Here is an 18,711-nt window from a genome sequence, read left to right on the forward strand (position 1 = left end):
ACGGATGGTAACAAGACAGCCATGGGCCATACACACATGGTGCTTGTGGTAGAGCACAATCCTTACCCAGAGGTCCAGGTTTGGGTTTTAGGGGGGCTATGAACCCCCTGAAATTGTATGCAAAATCTCATGCTTATGGGTACATACGGGTGAGTGCAGAAATAAACTGGTATATAAACTATTAGCAAGAGGCTCATGTCATTAGCGATCATTTAAACTGATAGACCCATTGCTTATCCTCACTTGATTCTGTGTAGAGTCCTTAAGTGGGGGTAGATGCACAATTCTCAGGCACCTTCTCCTAACAGCCAAGATTTTCTGAGTGTTTACTGTATACCAAGCATTATTTCAAAAGCTTTACCCGCAAGGTGTTATTAAACCTTACAGCTATTTTAGAAAGATAGGTATTGCTACTAGTCCTGTTTTACAGATAAGGAAACTGAGGTTCAGAGAGATTTAATCTTGTTTGAAGTCACATGGCTTGAAGTTTCCTGTTATCCCATCTCCTCCCCTTAAGAAAGGAAATGGCAAAGGTGAGGTTGATGTCAGGAAATGAAAGCAGCCACACAAACCCAAGACAACCAGGCAGCTTTCTTTCACACGGGACTAATAATTAATTTAAATAGTGTTTAAGAGTTATTTGTCTCATGGAGAGAATCATCAGGGCTCAGTTTTGAGTAGAATTTATCTTTACATTTCCAGAACTAGAGGATTTGAATTAGGGTGGTGTAGTGGGGTTGGGGGAAAGTGGGGAATTAGTAAGGAAGTGGGATTGAAGTGAACTACACAATTTCAAAATCCCAGTCAGCATAGCCTGGCAGAACTGGAAATTTTTCTTACCATCTAGACTGTGTTTATACTTCCCTGCTCCTTATCGATGGTCATGTTAGACAAGTTATTTTGACATAATTTCAATCTTACAGTTGCAAGAAGAGTAAAAAGAATTCCTGTATACCCTTTATTCAGATTCCACAACATTTCCCACATTTAACATTTACCACTGTTAACATTTTACCACATTTGTTTTATCCTTCTCTCTCTAATAAACATATCCATATTATTTTCTTTTTCATGCACACAGAATGATGGTCTTTTATCCCTTCGGGGTGTCCTTCCCCCAAACAAGGACATCCTCTTCTATAATCAGAATACAATTAACAAAATCATGAAATTATCACTGATAAAATACTATTTACTCACCTACAGACCTTATTCAGATTTCATTAGTTGTCTCAATCATAGCAGGAAAAGGGACTCCAGATCGTGCATTGCATTGAGTGTCACATCTCCTTTAATCTGGAACAGTTCCTCAGCCTTCTTTGTCTTTCATAACACAAATATTTTTTGAAAAACCGTAGATCAGTTATTTTGCCAAATGTATTTCCAATTTGAGTTCGACTGATGTCCTGATCAGATGCAGGTTATACATTTTTGGCAGAGATATCCCAGAAGTCATGTTGTGCTCTTCTCAGTGCATCGTATCAGGAGGTGCACGATGTGTCCTGCTACTGGTGATGTTGACCTTGACTTCTTGGTTAAGCTGGTGTTTACCAGGTTTCTCTACTATGAAGTCACTATCAAGTCACTATCCCCTCCCCCCCCTTTTTTTGCATTATTCAATTTCTTTAAAATTGTGGTAAAATATACATAACATAAAGTTTACGAATTTGCCCGTTTTTAAGTGTCCTATTGTGTGGCATTAAGTATATTCACATAATTGTGCAACCCTCACCACCGTCCATTCACAGAAGCTTTCCAAGTGTATACCTATTGAAGTCCTTTGCAATATTAGCCCAAAATCTTCCTCCCTACAGCCTTCCTACCACTGGTTCTTGTTGTTGCCACTGGAGAACCCAGAAGGACTCTTCTCCCTGACTGACATGAAGGTGAGTTGAAGGTCATACTGATGTTCCTCCTGCTCTCATCTTCTCAGCTCCAAGCTAGGCAAGCCCAGCTTCTTTGGGGAAAGAACAGAAGGACTTAAGCAGGTTCTGTCCAGTAGCAAAGATCATAAAATTTCAGAAAACTGTTCATAGTGGATAGGACAGAGAGACCAAGGAGAAGATGTCTTGAACTTTTACAGTGGCAGATTTGGCCAACAAATTGCTGGTTTTGTTTGAATCCCAAACCTTCTCTTCCTTCTACAATCTCTGGGCCATGTATGCTCTCTTCAGCGGTGTGGACATCACTGAAAAGCAGCCCCTGGCAGCCACCATTCTGTCTCTGTGATTTTCTGTATCCTGACAATACAGAAACGATACCTTGAGGCAATGTGTACTCTGTTATTGTCTCACACTTTTACCCACCAGTTTTAGCTTCCATCGATTCCTACCTGACGCCATTATTCTAATGGTTGCCAGATGGCAATTCTTAAATTCCATCATCCCTTCCACATCTATTAGTTGGCTTTCTACTGTAGGTAAGAAATTTCCCTTCTCCTCCATTTTTTCATGAATACGGGTTCATTTTATTCAATGGGTTACAATCCTTTACTCCATGGGCACTTTATCGCTGTGAGCAATTCTTTGCCAAGCGACCCCCAAGAGCGCACGCTTGGGGAACTGCGGAACCTTCTGTATTTCCTAGTCACCATTAAGCAGACTGAGAGGGCAGCCTGACTTCCCCTAATCGAGAAGATCACTTTCCTGCATGCACTAGTTTAAAGTGGAAACCCTCTCTTTTTTGTTTGTTTGTTTTTGGTGGTGGCCGGTCCAGGGATCGAACACTGCTCTCTTTTGGACAGTGCCCTCGCGGGCTCCAGGGACGGCCCCGCCCCGCGAGAACTCCATTTCCCAGAGGCCTCCGGGGACGCGTCATCAGTGCGCGCGGCTTTTTGCCTGCGAAGCCGGCTTTGGAGAGCCCGCGGCCGCGGCGGCAACATGGCGGATGTGCTGAGTGTCGGGGTGAACCTGGAGGCCTTCTCCCAGGCCATCAGTGCCATCCAGGCGCTGCGCTCCAGCGTGAGCCGGGTGTTCGACTGCCTGAAGGATGGCATGCGGAACAAGGAGACGCTGGAGGGCCGGGAGAAGGCCTTCGTCGCGCACTTCCAGGACAACTTGAATTCGGTCAACCGGGACCTCAAGTAGGTACCGGTTGAAGGGGTTGGGGTCAGGGACTGCCCCGCTGCGACTTGGCCCCGACCCCACGCGAGTCTTCGCAGTCAGGGGCTGTTCTTGCTTTCCCTTGCTCCCCGTTCTGTTTCCGTCCTCCCAAGCCACGGCCTGCCCTCCCCGGGACACCTCCCCGTCCCGCTTTCTCGTCGTCTCCCTTCTCTTGGCCTCCTCGTCCTGGCTGTCTCCCGCCGCCTTCGACCCCCTCTTGTGGTCGTCGCATTCCTGAGGAGGAGGCGTGCTCTTCCCACGAACTTCCACTTCTCCTCACCTGTAGGCCCTCTGTGCCCCATGATGTCCGATCACACTGTACTGATAGTCCAAATAGGACCTGATCAGCGCTGCCCCAAACCCAAGTAAGTGCACCCGATCGGATTAGCCCCAAGTCCCCACCCCTGAACCTGGAATGCATCAGTTCCGTCCCCACCCCACCCCAAGACAGGCTTTGATGTATCTTTCCCTCTTCCCCTACCCCCTCAAAACCACTTGGTCAGCAGCCTCACTCCGCTCTCACTGTCTGTTCAGTTCCTTCCCCGGTAGAGTCCTGATCTCTTAACCAGTTTAATCACTTAGGCTTAACCTTCCCCCGCCCCCCTACAGTTCTTGATTTGTGGTCCTTTAGGACCAAATATGGTACATTTCTTTCTTTTTATTACAAGTCACCTTCTTTACTTCTACTTTGTGTTGTTTTAAGAATTAAACGAGGAGATATTTGTGAAACACCGGGCACGCAGTAGACACTTCTTGATTGCCTAGGTCCTGAACTTTCCTTCCCTTCCTTAAGAGAGTCAGTCCTTCCCAGGAAGGTTAGAATTTCAGGATTTTTGCCTTTCACTTCTCAGAACTGACCTTAGTAGGGAGAGGCATTTGGTGAGCTAGTGATCCTGTGATTTCTGGGCTGGCTAAATTTTTTTCTCCCAACTTGGTCTCCTTAGTAACCAGATGGAAAGAGGAGGTAGGATGGAGGAGGAGGTGGTGGCCAAATGGTGGGTGTCTTATTTTCCTTCCCCCAAGTAGCTGCCACAAATCACACACTCCTCTTCACTCCCACATCCACTTGCTGTTCTCTGGCACAGCACCAAGTGCCAGTTAATACTTTCCCTGTGTGAGGGGATGCACTGGTGGTTCTTTCCTTGCTTCCATTTCCATTGCTCTCTGGTTTGCTTCCCTTTTTTATGCTTGGGATGTTATAACCGTTCACCATTTTACAAACTTTAAGAATGTTGACATTACCCCTTTGCCATCTTAGGCAAAAATCTTTGTACAGTAGTGTCAACAAGAAGGTGGCTGAAGATTCCAAAATGAATGTGGCTTGAGAAGCTGTTCCTAGAGAGTCTTTTGTTGACACTTTGGGACTGGCCCCTCAGAACGTGCTCCTGGAATGTGCTTTTGCTGTTGGCTCACTTTCCCAAGCTTCTCCAGAGTTTTCCTGCTAGACTGAAGTGTGTTTGTTTGACACAGCTCCCCCACCCTCCATGTCTTCCCATTCCATTTGTTTATTTTATCTCTTCTTTGTTTTGCTAAGTTTTACCATCTGTGAAGCATCTTGTACAATCTATCCCTATGTGAATGATAAATAATCATTTATTCAGGTACTTGCTGTTCTGCCAAATGTAATGATCTGGATGTGGATCTGAAAACCCTCAGTAAGAGGGAATATTATACCACATTTCATAATCCCAGAAAGTCTCCTCCCCCTGCAGAGACTAATTTGAGTTGTTAATGTTAAATCCTGATATTAGGAGTCTTATTGATTCTAGTACCCTTACTTTTTTTTTTTCTCCCTTGGAATGGCAACAAGGAGTATTGGGGTTTTTTTTTGTTTTGTTTTGTTTTTTAAAAAGATGACCAGTAAGGGGATCTTAACCCTTGACTTGGTGTTGTCAGCACCACGCTCACCCAGTGAGCAAACCGGCCATCCCTATATGGGATCTGAACCTGTGGCCTTGGTGTTATCAGCACTGCACTCTCCCGAGTGAGCCACAGGCCGGCCCAGGAGTATTGTTTTAAATTAAGATTATTAGCTCCCAGTTAGGGGTTTTCTTGATTGTCCCTAATTTTTTTTTACCTTTCAAAAATATTTCTTCTGGGCTGGCCCATGGCTCACTTGGGAGAGTGTGGTGCTGGTAACACCAAGGCCATGGGTTCGGATCCCTATATAGGGATGGCCAGTTAGCTCACTTGGGAGAGCGTGGTGCTGACAACACCAAGTCAAGGGTTAAGATCCCCTTACTGGTCATCTTTTAAAAAAAAAAAAGAAAAAGAAAAAAGTATTTCTTCTTAAGGGACTTCTGATGGATAGTTTTAAGAGGAGCCTGTGACCACTGTGGTTGGCTTCCCCTGGATTTGAAGTGGAGTCAGGCTCATTTGCTTTATCTATTTACTTTTCAGTGAGCTGGAACGTCTGAGCAATTTGGTAGGCAAGCCATCTGAGAACCATCCTCTCCATAACAGCGGGCTATTAAGCCTGGATCCCGTGCAGGACAAAACTCCTCTCTATAGTCAACTCCTCCAAGCATATAAGTGGTCAAACAAGGTAAGGGAGATGTCGTAAATGGAGCTAATATAGGAAAAGCCAAGTTTTCTTACATTCCATAAATGCAGAAAGTGAGAGTAAGTTTTATTTTTGTTCTTGATTCAGTATGGGGTTATAACGTTGGAAGTTTTAGAATTTTTTTTACAAGGTATTTTGTAGTCCTTTCAAGTCTTTGAGGATTAATAATGATGCTCAGGTGCTTACATTTAAAAACAAATTCTAAGTCAGGTATTTTTAACCTGGAGACTGGGTGTAGGGAGCAGCTTTCATGAAAATTATACGCAGTGTATCGTGGTATGTGCATTTTTGTCTGGGGAAGGGTTTCAAGCTTTCATCGTATTCATCAGAGTCCGTGACCCCCAGAAGGCTAAGGACTGGTGGTCTACATGTGTAGCTACTCACATTATGTTCTTGTTTTATCTTTTCCTCTGTCATTGGTAGAAGAGCATCACTAGAGTACTGTCTGTTGGATTACTCTCTAATTACTTTAGATCCCATTACTTTAGGAGGGCGATAGGTCTTAACATGCTCCATAGTACTCGATATTCGTAGTTTCCTTCAGCAGTCGGGCCCTATGACTTAGACCCTAGGACAGCTGTAAAAGGAAAACTAAACTGAAGTCTAAAAATAACAGGAACAATTAGGCTCATAAGCCTGGAAACATCGTGTTTACCATGAGTTCCTTTTGTTTGGGTGCCGTGTTGTGTCTGTGTGTGTGTTCTCTTGATAGGGAATTAGAATATACTTTAGGAACAAGTTTGGAAGCTTTTCTCGTTAACTTTGCTGTGTCTCTGGACATAATCGTTCTTAAAGTCATTGGTCGTGAACTGCTGTGCCCCCTTTAGTTCCACATCATCTTTTTCCTCTTTTCTGTGGTTCTTTTCTCTTTAGGTCTTAGATGACAGATGAGCCTTGACAGTTTTTCTGGTGTGCATAATTTTTTCTGTGAATTTCTCTGTGGGAGTATTTTAGTATTCTTTGGTTTGAAGTGGAACCCTGGAAGCTGAGTCTGAGCTTCAGGGAAAGGTGATTTACATAGGGTGTTAAAGAAAGAACTCGAACTTTGAATGCATACATTTAGTCTCTAAGGATTTCCTCCCAAGCTCTAGGCTGCTGGTGACAGAAACCCAATTTGGCCTAGATCAAGGGGAAAAAAAGGGGGGAGTAGAGCGTACTTCATTGGTTTAAGGAACTAAAGTGTTTAGGGAGTTTCTGGTATGAGGCTGAGCTCACAAGCATCAGGGTGCTCAGGTAGTATGGCAGAAATCTGTCTCTCTCCTGCCTTCTCTAGGCCTGCTTTCTTTTGCTGGCCTAATGCTCTCCAAGTGCTGGAAAAGATGGGCTAACAGTTGTTGGTTGGCATAGTCCTTATGCCTGGTGATCTCCTGGTGTCCATGTTAGACCCTCAAAAAGGATTCTGGCCCTGCTTGGTAGATGCTTCCTGAGACAGTTCATTGATTCCATGGATGGGATTCTCAACTCAGATCACGTGAAGCACAGGAAGAGCGGCTCCTTGGAGTTGGAGATAGGCAGTTCCCAAAAGGAGGGGATGCAGGGCAGACAAAAAGTCTACAGATGTCTGTTGCAGTTGCTAAGATCAGACATGGGACTGTTCCAACCCTACACAGACAGCACTGCTCTCTCAGACTGTCCTGTGTAAGCTTTTGTGTTTTCCCTGGGGCACTCTTGACCGTTTAAACATGAGTTTACTTGGTGATTAGGTGGAATATGATCAGTAGGTGCATGGTGTGACTTATTTCTGGTTGGACTCCTAGAAAGTCTTGCTTTTTGGTGTTTGGACAAGTAAGCCATGTTGTTGTATCCCATGGACTTATCAGTGGTGGGAAGATTTAGGCTGATCTCAAAACCATGAGCGACTGAGACTGTCAGTGGAAGTGACTGGTCTTACATTGAAGTGATGAGACTTAACTTTTGAATGAAGGTAGTTTAATTATTCACTGAATTTAATTGTTCATCTATTAGAGTAGAAGTCCCTGCTCCTTTCCCCCCATCATTGCCTCGAGGTGGGAAAGAGGCTATATTAAGGAAAAGAAATATTAACGTATATGTAACTTCCTGCCCTGGAGATGCTATAGGTTAAAAATATATGCAGAGATTTATCACAGATCCTAAATCCCATATGCAGTGTCAGGAGATGTAGGTTGTAGGCATGTCAATGGCCTGGTGAGGTTAAGCTACTATAAAGGAACTGTGTTCTTTCACCAGCTCCCTAGTGCCAGCAGCAAAAGAGAAAGGTTAAGACATTCAACCCCTTACTTTAGAGCCGAGCAAACAAGGACCAGTGAACCAAAATGTTCATGGCTCCCCAGCTCAACTAGAATTTGGGTTTCCTGACTTAGTTCAGTGTTCTTTCCTCCACAACTTGATGCTTTAGTCCAGTTTTGCTTAAGGTTTTCAACTATAGAAAACATTTTTCCCCTTTTACCTACATCTTAGAAATAATTCGTGTTCTATTTGTTTTTATGAATCTCTATGCATTTTCCTAATTTTTCATGGTTTATCAAAGGATGGAGATGGCAAGTGCATGATCCAGGGGTCCTCAAACTATTGCTCTTTTCAGGACAGACCTCACTGATCAGCTGCGGCATTCTTTCCTGCGGAGGCTGTGTGTTGCCTTAGAATCCTCTCAGCTCTCTGTGGATAATGTCCTATGTGACTACTGCTTATTTATATCGTACCTTACTCTAGAAAGGATTTAGGGTAGATTATAAGAATATATAAAACCCTGAAGGGAAAGAGGAAAACAAGGATAAGGATGCCTACTTACATTTCTTCAATAAACTCAAGAAGTAGCCTCAGAAAATAAGAGCCAGTATTCTAATTTCTAGCTGGGGACATGGAAGGAGCAAACAATTAATTATATATGTTTATCTTGCCTCTGACAAATGAAAAGAGCTTTTTAATTGCTAAAGCTTTCATCATTGCCATTTTACCCTCAAAGAGTTTAAACCAGTAAGTGCATTAATATGTTAAGTGAAGTTTGGGATAACTTGCCAATGTCAGCTTTACGTGCTGTTGGCTAAGAATTGAAGGGTTAGTATGGGAAAGGCTTTGATACCACCTATTATGAGATGAACTTTCTGTTTTATGTGCTATTGGCCATAGAAAAGTCTCGTTCATGCCTAATGACTAATTATTTTCTTTAGGGGATTTTGAAATTTTTGTAAAGTCAGTTGGAATATTAATTACATGGTAGTTGGCATAATTGTTAGAATAACACATTTAAAAATTAATCTAATCTAATGAAATGATGTCAAATTGCTGCAAGCAGCACTTTTCCTGTGCTGAATTGGAGGAAGAATTAGCTTTTAACTATTATGCACCTACAGATAATTGTTCTGTAGAAGGATGACAAGTTCTCTTGACTAGGGCAAAAAATAATTGGCATCAATGCTGTCCTTGCTATAAAATAGTCAATGTAGACTTTATGTCGCATACTATGTTCAGATATGCTGAAAGTTAGACTGAACTTATTCCGAAGGGCCCTTTTGGAAGGTTCCCAGCATCCTGTCACTATGCTTTTATTTCCGGCTTTGACTTTTTTCATTTGTTTATTGCAGAAGGTTACTTGTATATTTGCCTGGAAATACAGACTAAGACTTCAGCCTTTCCCTGGTGATATTTGAAGCAGCAAAGACCCCAGAAGTGTCACTGTCTGCTGGGTTGGGAAATGGGCCCAGAGCAAGGTGTTGCTGCTGCCTTTTATTTATGTTTTTAACATGCTTAATTTTTTTTAAAGAAAGAGCAACTTTCTATTCCAAGAATATTCAGTTGGAAGACATTTCTTTCATTCTACCCTCCTGAACTGTTCTCATCAGAATCTAGTTACTTAATGGCTTTAAGTTACTGTGACATTTATCTCTTACATCCACCATTTATCTCTTAGATCCACCTTCTTCCTGTTTATGCATCATGGAGCTCACAGGGCTGGAATTATTTTACATTGCAGCACCGAGCCTTTCCTTTGGGGACCCTGTCCTTTCTATTTTTTTTTGGTGGGTGTCTGGTATGGGGATCTGAACTCTCGACCTTGGTGTTGTCAACATTGTGCTCTAACCAACTGAGCTAAGGGGCCAGCCTTTTTTTTTCTTCATTTTTAATAAAGACACTTCATTCTTTTTTTATTTTTATTTTTTTGAGGCTGTCCTGTATGGGGATCTGAACGCTTGACCTTGGTGTTATCAACACCATGCTGTAACGAACTGAGCTAACCAGCCAGTCCAACCCTGTGCTTTTTTAAGGGTAAATCAGAAGCTCAGAGAGGCGCCATGTCCATCTTGTTCCTTGGTGGGAGTCCCCAGCACCTAGCAAGGCACTTGGTACACAGTAAGCATTCAATTAAAATTCACTGAATGAAAGGATAAATAAAAGCTTTTTCTATTGAATTTTTAATTACAACCCCTTTGTGGTTTGCTTGCTTGTATTTTTGATGAAGTGTGATAAGGGTATTTCCATTTTCAGCTGTTACTGAGAAATCTAGTTGTGCTACTGGTATAGATGAAAGAGATCTTGTGATGGAGGCCAGGGCTGGATTCCAGAGGGTAATTTGGAAGGACAGGGTGAGGTCAATTGGTGAACTGATGATAAGCTCTTTAAGTGCTGGGGTTAGCAGTTTTATTTATGTTGTTTGTCACCCAGTATACCCTTCTAAGTGAGCCGAGTTGACAGCCAGTGCTTAGGAAGGGGTGGAACTTGGTAGAAGTCTTCTGGAGTTGACTGAGTCAGGTTAATTTGAGCTACTGCACCTGAGGTCACGTGTTCTGTGGCAGCTGTAGTTTTGGCAGCAATGTGAAAATTGTCTGGGAAGAAGAGAGTCAACTCCACCAGCCGCTTAGGGATTATCCCACTTGGAGAATTATCAATAACTAATTTCTCTTCCTGCTGTTTTCCTTACCACCAGGCTCATCCCCAACTCATTCTTTTCTCTGTATAGCTGATACATGTTCAGGGAATAGAGATTCATTCAGAATATAATAGGAAAGAAAATCACTTAAATACCCTCCAAAGCTTAATCATCATGGCTTTAGGATCAGGCACTGATCTGGATTGTTCTTCTTATTAGGGAGGGCACTAGGTACTCTTCGTACAGGTGTTCTTTCACCTAAATTGAATCTCCATGGCACCCAATCACTCAAAATGTACTTGCTAGCATAGGGAGTTTGACTATGTATAGACTGCCCTGCGTAGCCTCGAATCCTCCTACTCCCTCCCCGCTTCCAAATCCTGGTGCCGTGGGAGCCTTTATGAAAAGAACAAAGAGTAACACAGCCAAACAACAACAACAACAAAGCAATGAAATAAAACCAACCTACTAGATTTCCAGATACTGTAGGATTCAGAAGTAAAGGAAAGTATAACCAGAAATGTCAGGAATAGTCTGATTGTCTGAGTTCTGATCCAGCTCTGCACTTTTTCTGTGCCTTGAATAAGTGAAAAAGTTCTTTTTGAGCATCAGTTCCCTCATTTGTGAAATGGGGATAATGCTAGTATTCGTATCATAGGGTTGTAGTGAAGATTGAGTGAGACAACACATGTAAAATGCCTTAGGATAATTCACACATAGTAAGTGCTAAATAAATGGTAATTATACTTCCCAGCATAGTCATAGTGCACGTTTGTGTAGTCATTTATGGAGTGGCAGTATTGCCCAGTGGTTAAGTGTGTGGGCTCCACAGTTAGACCACCTTGGTTCATATCTCAGCTCTGCCACCTAATAGCTGTGAGGCTAATCTCTCTGTGCCTCAGTTTTCCACTCTCTAAAACAGGGATGATAATTGTACCTGCCTCAGAAAGATATTATGAGGACTAAAGGAGGTAATGCAAGTGAAGCACTTACCCAGCCCCGAGTAAATATGTGCTCTCTAGGGGCTGCTATTATTATCTCAAAAAACAATCATGAGGACAGACTCCAGGGCAGTGCTGGCCTATTTTCCAGTGACTTCCACTCCATCACCAGCCTCCCAAACTTGACTTTAATATGTTCTCCTGAAGTTCTTCAAATGAGAGATTCCTTTAGGTAATCAGCACCTTTCCCTCAAGGAAGGCTAAGCATGGATATCGACGACTCACACATTAGTATGAATTTGTGTGTGTGTGTGTGTGTGTGTGTGTGTGTGTTTCCTCATAAAACCTGGGCATGGAGGTGAGGGATTGGGAGTTTGGTGAGGGATATGGGAATTGAGGGGCAATAGAGGCAGGTGACGGTCCTGGGACAAAGCCACAGAGCAGTGAGGACTGCTCAGGAGGGGAGGAAGGGCACACCCACCCAGGGCGCACCACATGCCCACACCGAGGAGGGTTTTTCTCACTGTGGCACTCAGTAAGCCCTTCTTCCCAGAGCTTGGAACTCAGGTCGGTTTTGTTGTCCTCTTGCCTGGTGGGAAAAATTTTGTGGGCCAGTCTGGGATTTTTAGCATTGTTTCGTTAGGAAAATGCTTGAACACAAAGACCAATTTAAAAATAAATGTTTGGATGATATCCACTTTGTAAATTGGGCGCTTGTTACCAGCAGGGGTCTGGGCTCAGACTCTCTTGGGTTTGAATTCCCACCCGCCTCTTACAAACTTTATGACTTGGGGCGAGTTACATAACCTCTGTGTCCCTCAGCCTCCTCATCAGTCAGATGTGGATGATGGCAGCTTCTGCTTTCCGGGATTGTTGTGAGGATTGATGTCGTGAGGGTAAGTTAATGAATTTAATACATCTGAGCTACCTAGAATAGTGCTGAGCGTGCACTGAGCATGCAGGAAGAGTAGCTTTCTTCTTATTCATTGTAATATTAATGGTGAAGCTCTCTTCAGGTGGTGTGTGGTTGGAGAACACTGGACAACGCATTCTAGAGAGCAGTATTTAGTCTTGGCTATTCACTGTCTAGCTGTGTGACCTTTTGCCAGAGGCTTTACTCCTCTGGGTTCTAGTTTCCTCATTGGTAGAACAAGGGGTCTGACTGGTGACCTCACAAGTCCCTTTCAGCTCTCACTTAGAATGCTTCGGTGGAGTCATGGCCGCGTCCCGTGGTTGTGAAAAGGAAAGCATCATCTGAGGAGTGGAGAATATTTCCACCTCCTCTGCCTTGCCCGGTATGGTTTCTTAAGTACACAGAGCTGAGGTGTGTGCGTCAGAACATCTCAGGATATCCCAGAGCAGAGAAGCAGCCCTGGAGGACTTTAGTGGAAAATTACCTTGCAAAGGTTCTCCAGACAGCATTAGCCTCTTGTAACCTCTTGTAAATGTTAATGAAAATCAAGTGATGCCCCTATAATTCTAATCATCTTCTATGCCAAGGCTCTGGCCCAACTCCACATCTTTATATTCTACTTATGAGCTGTAGTTTCTGAAGATTGTCACCTTATTGTTGCCTGGAATCAGGTTGGTGACTCCCTGATCCTTTCTGTGTAAACGAGCATGGGAACTGTCTTTCGAAGTTTCAGGGGACTGTCCCAGGGAGGCTGCGGGGCCACTGAACACACGTCAGGCCTGCCCTGCAGGAGGCACTGTCTGTGGGGGACTCACCTGGATTCCCTCGTCACCTCTCTTCTCTTAGCCTTTTTTGGACTGCTTAGCTTTTGTGTGGTTTGTCCAGAGCCTTCTGTAGACTGTAACCAGAACCTAAAAAGGATGTTTTCTCTTCTCTTCCAGGAACGTTAAGTAGAAAGGAGATTGTCCCCTATCGTTTTTCTTCATGCTAAGGTGTGCTTGGTGGGGGGATGCGTATCATCACACTTGGGGAAAGAACTTGTGACTCCTCCTGCTTTCCCCTCTCCTCTCCTCCTTGGTGGTGTGGGCTGGGGAAAGAGCTGCTGGGTTATTAGTGCCTCTCTCCCATTGCATTGCCTTGTCCTGCCGTCTCATTTGTTCTGCAGCTTCACATACACAATGACACCTCACTCGTCGCCAGCCTAGATCTTTCCCCTGAGAGCCAGACCCATGTATCAAAGTGCCCACTAGACATCTGTGCTTGGAGACTCACAGGCCTCTCAGGCAGAAGCAGTCCAGAACTGCAGTTCTGCCCCCACAAGACCTGCTCCTCGTGGGGGGTGCTTATCCAGCCATGTGCCCAGGCCTGTCCCTCACCCCTGCTGACTGGGATCTGTTGATTGTACCCTTCACAGCCTCTCAACTCTGTCCTCTCCATCTTGACTGCCACTGTCTGAGTCCAGGTCCCCATTATTGCTTGGGATGATGCTACAGCCTCCCCACTGGTTTCTGGCCTGTGGTCTCCCCTTTCTAATCGATCTTCCACTCTGCAGCTCTCTTTAGGAAGTAGAGATCTGATTTTGTCTCTTTGGTGATTTCCTCTACCTCCGTTAGGATTAATTCCATCTTCCCAGCTGGCATTTGGAAGCATTCTAGTAATACTCCTCAGGAACCTGAGTCTGGGAGCAGCCAGACCTTTGGCCAGATTACCTAATCTCAGTTTCCTCATCTGTAAAATGGCACGAATAGTCTTGCCTCTTGTAGTGGTGAGGATGACATGAACACTGCACATGAGCATTTGGCACAGAGTGCATCCCCGCATGTCACCTGTTTACTGTCCACAGTCCCAATGTGGGCCTTTTGTGGTCTGGCACCAGCTTGCTGCTGTAATTCCCACCTTTCCTCCCTTCCTACCTGGGGGACAAAAAAGCTAAATCTTTTTATTATGGGAAATTTCAAATATACACAAAAGTAAGAGAATTGTGTAATGAACCTCTGAATACCTGGCTTTAAGAACATTTTGCCAATCTCATTTCATTTGTTTCCTCATCTCAGCCTCCTCTTGCTTGCTCTTTCAGTGGGAGGGTGAGGACTGGAGTATTTTAAAGTGAATCCCAGATGTCACATCATTCAGATGTTAATACTTTAGTGTTCAGCTTCCTGTCTTCCCACCTGCCCTGCTATTCTTTTTGCCTGTTCTAGTCTACACTTTTAACTGCAGTGTCCCCAGGGCCATAGTCTTTTTGTCTCAGGGCCTTTGCACATGCTCTTCTTCCTTCTCCATTCTTTCTTTAGAAAACTCTTAGTCATTTAGGTCTCAGCTTAGTTGTTGCCTCCTGTGGGAAGCTTTCTGAGATGTACCCAAATTAGGTGTCCCCTGTGTTTACCCCTGTTGTTGCTTTTATCCCATTCTTCCTGTTCACTTGTCTGTTTCTTCCACAAGATTAAGCCTTGCCCTGTATTAGATAACTTGCCCAAAGTCTCGGACCTAACACCTTAGGGCCTCAGTTGACTGGACTATAAAATGGGCATAATACTGATCTCACAAGATTGTTCTGAGTGTCTCATTAGAAAATGTATGTGAAGTTTCTAGTGCAAGGTAGGACGCATAGTGGCATTTAATAAATATTAATTATTGCTATTAGTCATTCCTAAGTGTGCAATGAAACAGTATTTGGAGTTAAATTGAAGCCTCTACGTCTCTTCTCTTTTCTTTTTAGATTGTGTTTTTTCCTTACTGAATCTGCATCTGTTTGCTTCACCTTGACTTTTTGCAGACATTTGCTGTGATGGTTGTTAGGTACAGGAGGACTGAAAGGGAGGAGGTGTGGAAGTGAGTGCCACGTGGCTCCTGAATTCCCTGACCACCATGCCCCAATCTTGGGGCTCCTCTGTGCGGGGGTCAGGATTTCTGCCCTGCATGAGGGAGAAGCTGGAGCATCTTTTGCCTGCTGCTCACTGCACTGTTCTTTGGCTTCTGGAACTTGCTCTCTGCATTCCCCTATGTTGTGGGCGTTCTCTTGCTGCAGTCACTTGTTTGTTTCGGGAGGCACCAGCTCAGCACAGTGTCTTGGGCTTGGCAAAGCTTCTGGGGGTGGGGCTGGTCCCTGGGCCTGGCAAAGTCCCTTGGGCTTGGCAAAGCCCCTTTGCTGGGGCTGGTCCCTGGGCTAGGGCCTTGGCTCAGCTTCTGCTTTTGTTTGCTGCCTTGACAAAGTGAATGGAACTCCCCGAGACCCTCACTTCAACCCTGGGATGAAGGGCGAGTTTCTCATCAGGTAGATTCTGCAGTCCAGTACCTTTTGTTGTCCCCTCTTTGTGGCATTGCCACACTTGTTTCAACCCTGTGAACTGGAAGCTCTTTCTGAAATCTCCTCCAACATCCTTCATGGCTGCTCTGCTAGACGTGTCCTGGTTCAGCTGTAACAAACCTGGAGCGGGTGACAGAGTCCTGCTACTCACTGTCCCTCTGCCTGGAATGCTTGGCGCCTTCTTGAGCACATTCTCTCCCGCTTCCTCCTCCAGCCCAAATAAAATGTTTCTTCAAGCAGAGCTGATCTTGTCTGTTTTTGCCCCCTAGTCTCTGGGCAGCTGCACTGACCCACTGTACTGTGGCTGCATGCTTTCCAGGTCTGTCCCCATTTCTCCAGTGTTGGGACTGTACAGTCATCTTTGAATACCTAGCATCCGGTACATAGTAGGCACTTAATAATTGAGCACCACTCCCGCCATATTTCCGAACAAACTCTAGGGACTATACCTCCTTCGACTACGTGTTAAATCTCAAGAAGACCTCAGCAATCAGTTAAGTTATTGCACCTTGTCTGATAGGGTGACTTGTCCAAGGCCATGCTGCTAGCCCATTCAGTGGAACCTGCATTATTTGGCAGCTGTACAAGGAAATGTCAACTGGATGTCCAGAAATGCAGAGGAAAGGAGAGAGCGCTTTTTCCTGCTGTTCAGGCCCATTAAGATACTGCCTTTTCCCCTGTCAGTGAAGCAAGAGCAGTGACCCATCCACATGACATATCAAAGGGACTCATCAGGGACCCCTGTGATCCACTGACAGCAGTGTGGGGCCTAGCCCAGGCCTGGACCTGACTTGGGAATTACATTGACCTTTATGAGCAAAGAAGCTGCAGGTCTCACAGATTCTGGAGAGACAGGCACCCTTGTTTGCTTTAAGCTCTGTATATGATAAATTGGGATTGTAGCAACTAACTGGCATCTTTGCTGTGCCTCTCATGAAAGAGAAAGGGACTGCCCAGAAGCCCCTTACTGGCATGGAAGGGACACCAAAGAATGGCTGTGTCAAGATAGGTGCCACCCCCTGCCTTTTTTTCTTTTAAACAAGAATTGTGCTTTGTCTTCCATTAGGTTCATGAGCTGCCCTCTTTTCTTTTCCCCATTTGTGTGTGTCTCTGTGTTTTAGGATTGGAGAGTTACGTTGTACCGTTTGTTATTTTCAGTCAATAGGCTTCTCTGCTTATCGATCACTTGTCAATAGTCGCCATCACTAAGCATTCTGGGCTCAGCTCTCTCCTGATGCTGCTATACGTGTTAGATTTTGAAGGGTGAGAGTCTGCAGATCTTGAGTGTCTCCATGCATTCATATGTGAGAAAATGGTTGCACTTGAAATAAATGCTCAATCTTAATCATTTCCAAATTGTGTTTTGGGGTAGCATGCTTTTTTGGTGGCTGGCTGATATGGGGATCCAAACCCTGGACCTTGATGTTACAAGACTATGCTCTAACCAACTGAGCTAACTGGTCAGCCTGAGTAGTATGCTTTGTCCTAGGAAATATTTAATCCACCCATTTGGTACGTATTCATTGGGCACCTACTATGTTCCAGGCATTGTCCCAGACACAGTTTCCACTTTGATGGAACTTAGGCTATATTTAATTGTCTAACTTGATCAGACGAGTAAAGTGCCCAGAACACCTGGTTTTAGCAATAATTCCTGGCTCTATGCTGGTCTTCCCCCCCCCGGCCCCTTTAGCCAGTGGCCTTAAATGCCTCAGCTTACCAGTCCTTACTATCAGAAAGGAACATAACTCAAAGAGTGCTGGGTGACTTAACTGGAGTATGTAATTTATCTAGAATAGTGTCTGAATGTAAAGAAAATTTTGTCTTGCTGTCCTGGTATCTTAAATATCATACCATTTTTATAGCTTGGTGCATTTTAGTTCTGTCACATGGTTAATGCAAATGCAAATTTATTTGCCCTTGGCATGTCATCAGTTTGCCTTTATCCTGTTCCAGGCTAACACTGTGCTTGTTTCAAGGTTTCTTCATTGATTTTAAGAGAACACTAAATATATATCCTATATATGAGTCCAGAGCAAAAAAACAATCACTTGATCAGCTTTAGGTTACTGTCAACTTCAGACCTGAACCACTTGGTCTGTTTCAATCATAAGGGAACTTTCCACGTGTTTTTTGCAATCCCTGGATCCCTGAAAGACAACTTTGCTCATGTGTGAGATTGGCCTTATGCCCTGACTTCAGTACCGCACCCAGGGGTAAGCTGGGGTTCTGGATGCTGTGACCACCCACCTGTCTCTTTATCCAAACATCGTGTGATTTATCTATTTTGCCATTTAAAATCATGCTTTATAATTCACTTTCTTTCCCAAACCAGAATTGAACACATTGATTCAAAATACTACATCATCCATGGTGTTTGTGATGAGAATTAGAATAACCCGGGTTTCAAGACAGACTGAATTCTTGACTTCTTAGTGAGCAGAAAATGATGAAGTGACCATTGAAGAGATTTGTTTAGTGATGAGGTGGAAGAGTATTCTCTTTAAATCACTGCAGTAGTTTCTGTATGCTACGGTTCCTCTCCAAGATTCACCCTTTTCCTCTGCCAAATGGGTTTGAAGACACTTCTTTTTCCTGGTGGGGAATGCACCTGGCACTGGGCCAGCACATAGTTGGCACTCGGTAGGTCTCAGTTTTCCTTTCATCACCCCAAGCTCCCATTTACTCATTTTTCCGTTTACTTCTCATTTTTCTCATTTACTGTGCCCTCCGCCCCAAACACTTAACTCAAGCCAGTGGAGGCATTCCTGCTTAACTAGATTACCTTCAAGCTTGGTTTGAGTAGCAAAAATGCCTGCTCTAAATGCCTTTAAAATATTTTTTAAAAACCAGCAGAGGATTATGGAGGCCAGCACTCCCCTATCCCTTGTTTTTCACAGTCTGAAACAGAGCTGTTCGTGTTCATTTTAATTGCTTGGATGAGCTCAAACATTGAGATTTTAATGCATTTTCACAGTAGCTCAGACAGTGTAACCACATTATCCTGCTGGCAGTTCATTGGAATCCTCAGCCAAAACAT

At 44.1% G+C, this 18,711-nt stretch overlaps 1 protein-coding gene across 2 annotated transcripts in view; it reads left to right on the top strand.

Moving 5' to 3' along the window:
- The first annotated feature begins 2,871 nt into the window (after nt 1–2,871).
- Nucleotides 2,872–18,711, top strand: part of MED27 (mediator complex subunit 27) — a 203,333-nt gene continuing 187,493 nt past the window's right edge. For both annotated transcript variants that reach the window (XM_063082283.1, XM_063082284.1), the window contains exons 1-2: nt 2,872–3,082; nt 5,502–5,646. In XM_063082283.1, coding sequence (XP_062938353.1) covers nt 2,880–3,082; nt 5,502–5,646 — 348 coding nt within the window. In that variant the 5' untranslated portion in view covers nt 2,872–2,879. The remainder of the gene's footprint in view (nt 3,083–5,501; nt 5,647–18,711) is intronic.

This window comes from Cynocephalus volans, chromosome 17, assembly GCF_027409185.1.
Source record: "Cynocephalus volans isolate mCynVol1 chromosome 17, mCynVol1.pri, whole genome shotgun sequence".
NCBI lineage: Eukaryota > Metazoa > Chordata > Mammalia > Dermoptera > Cynocephalidae > Cynocephalus > Cynocephalus volans.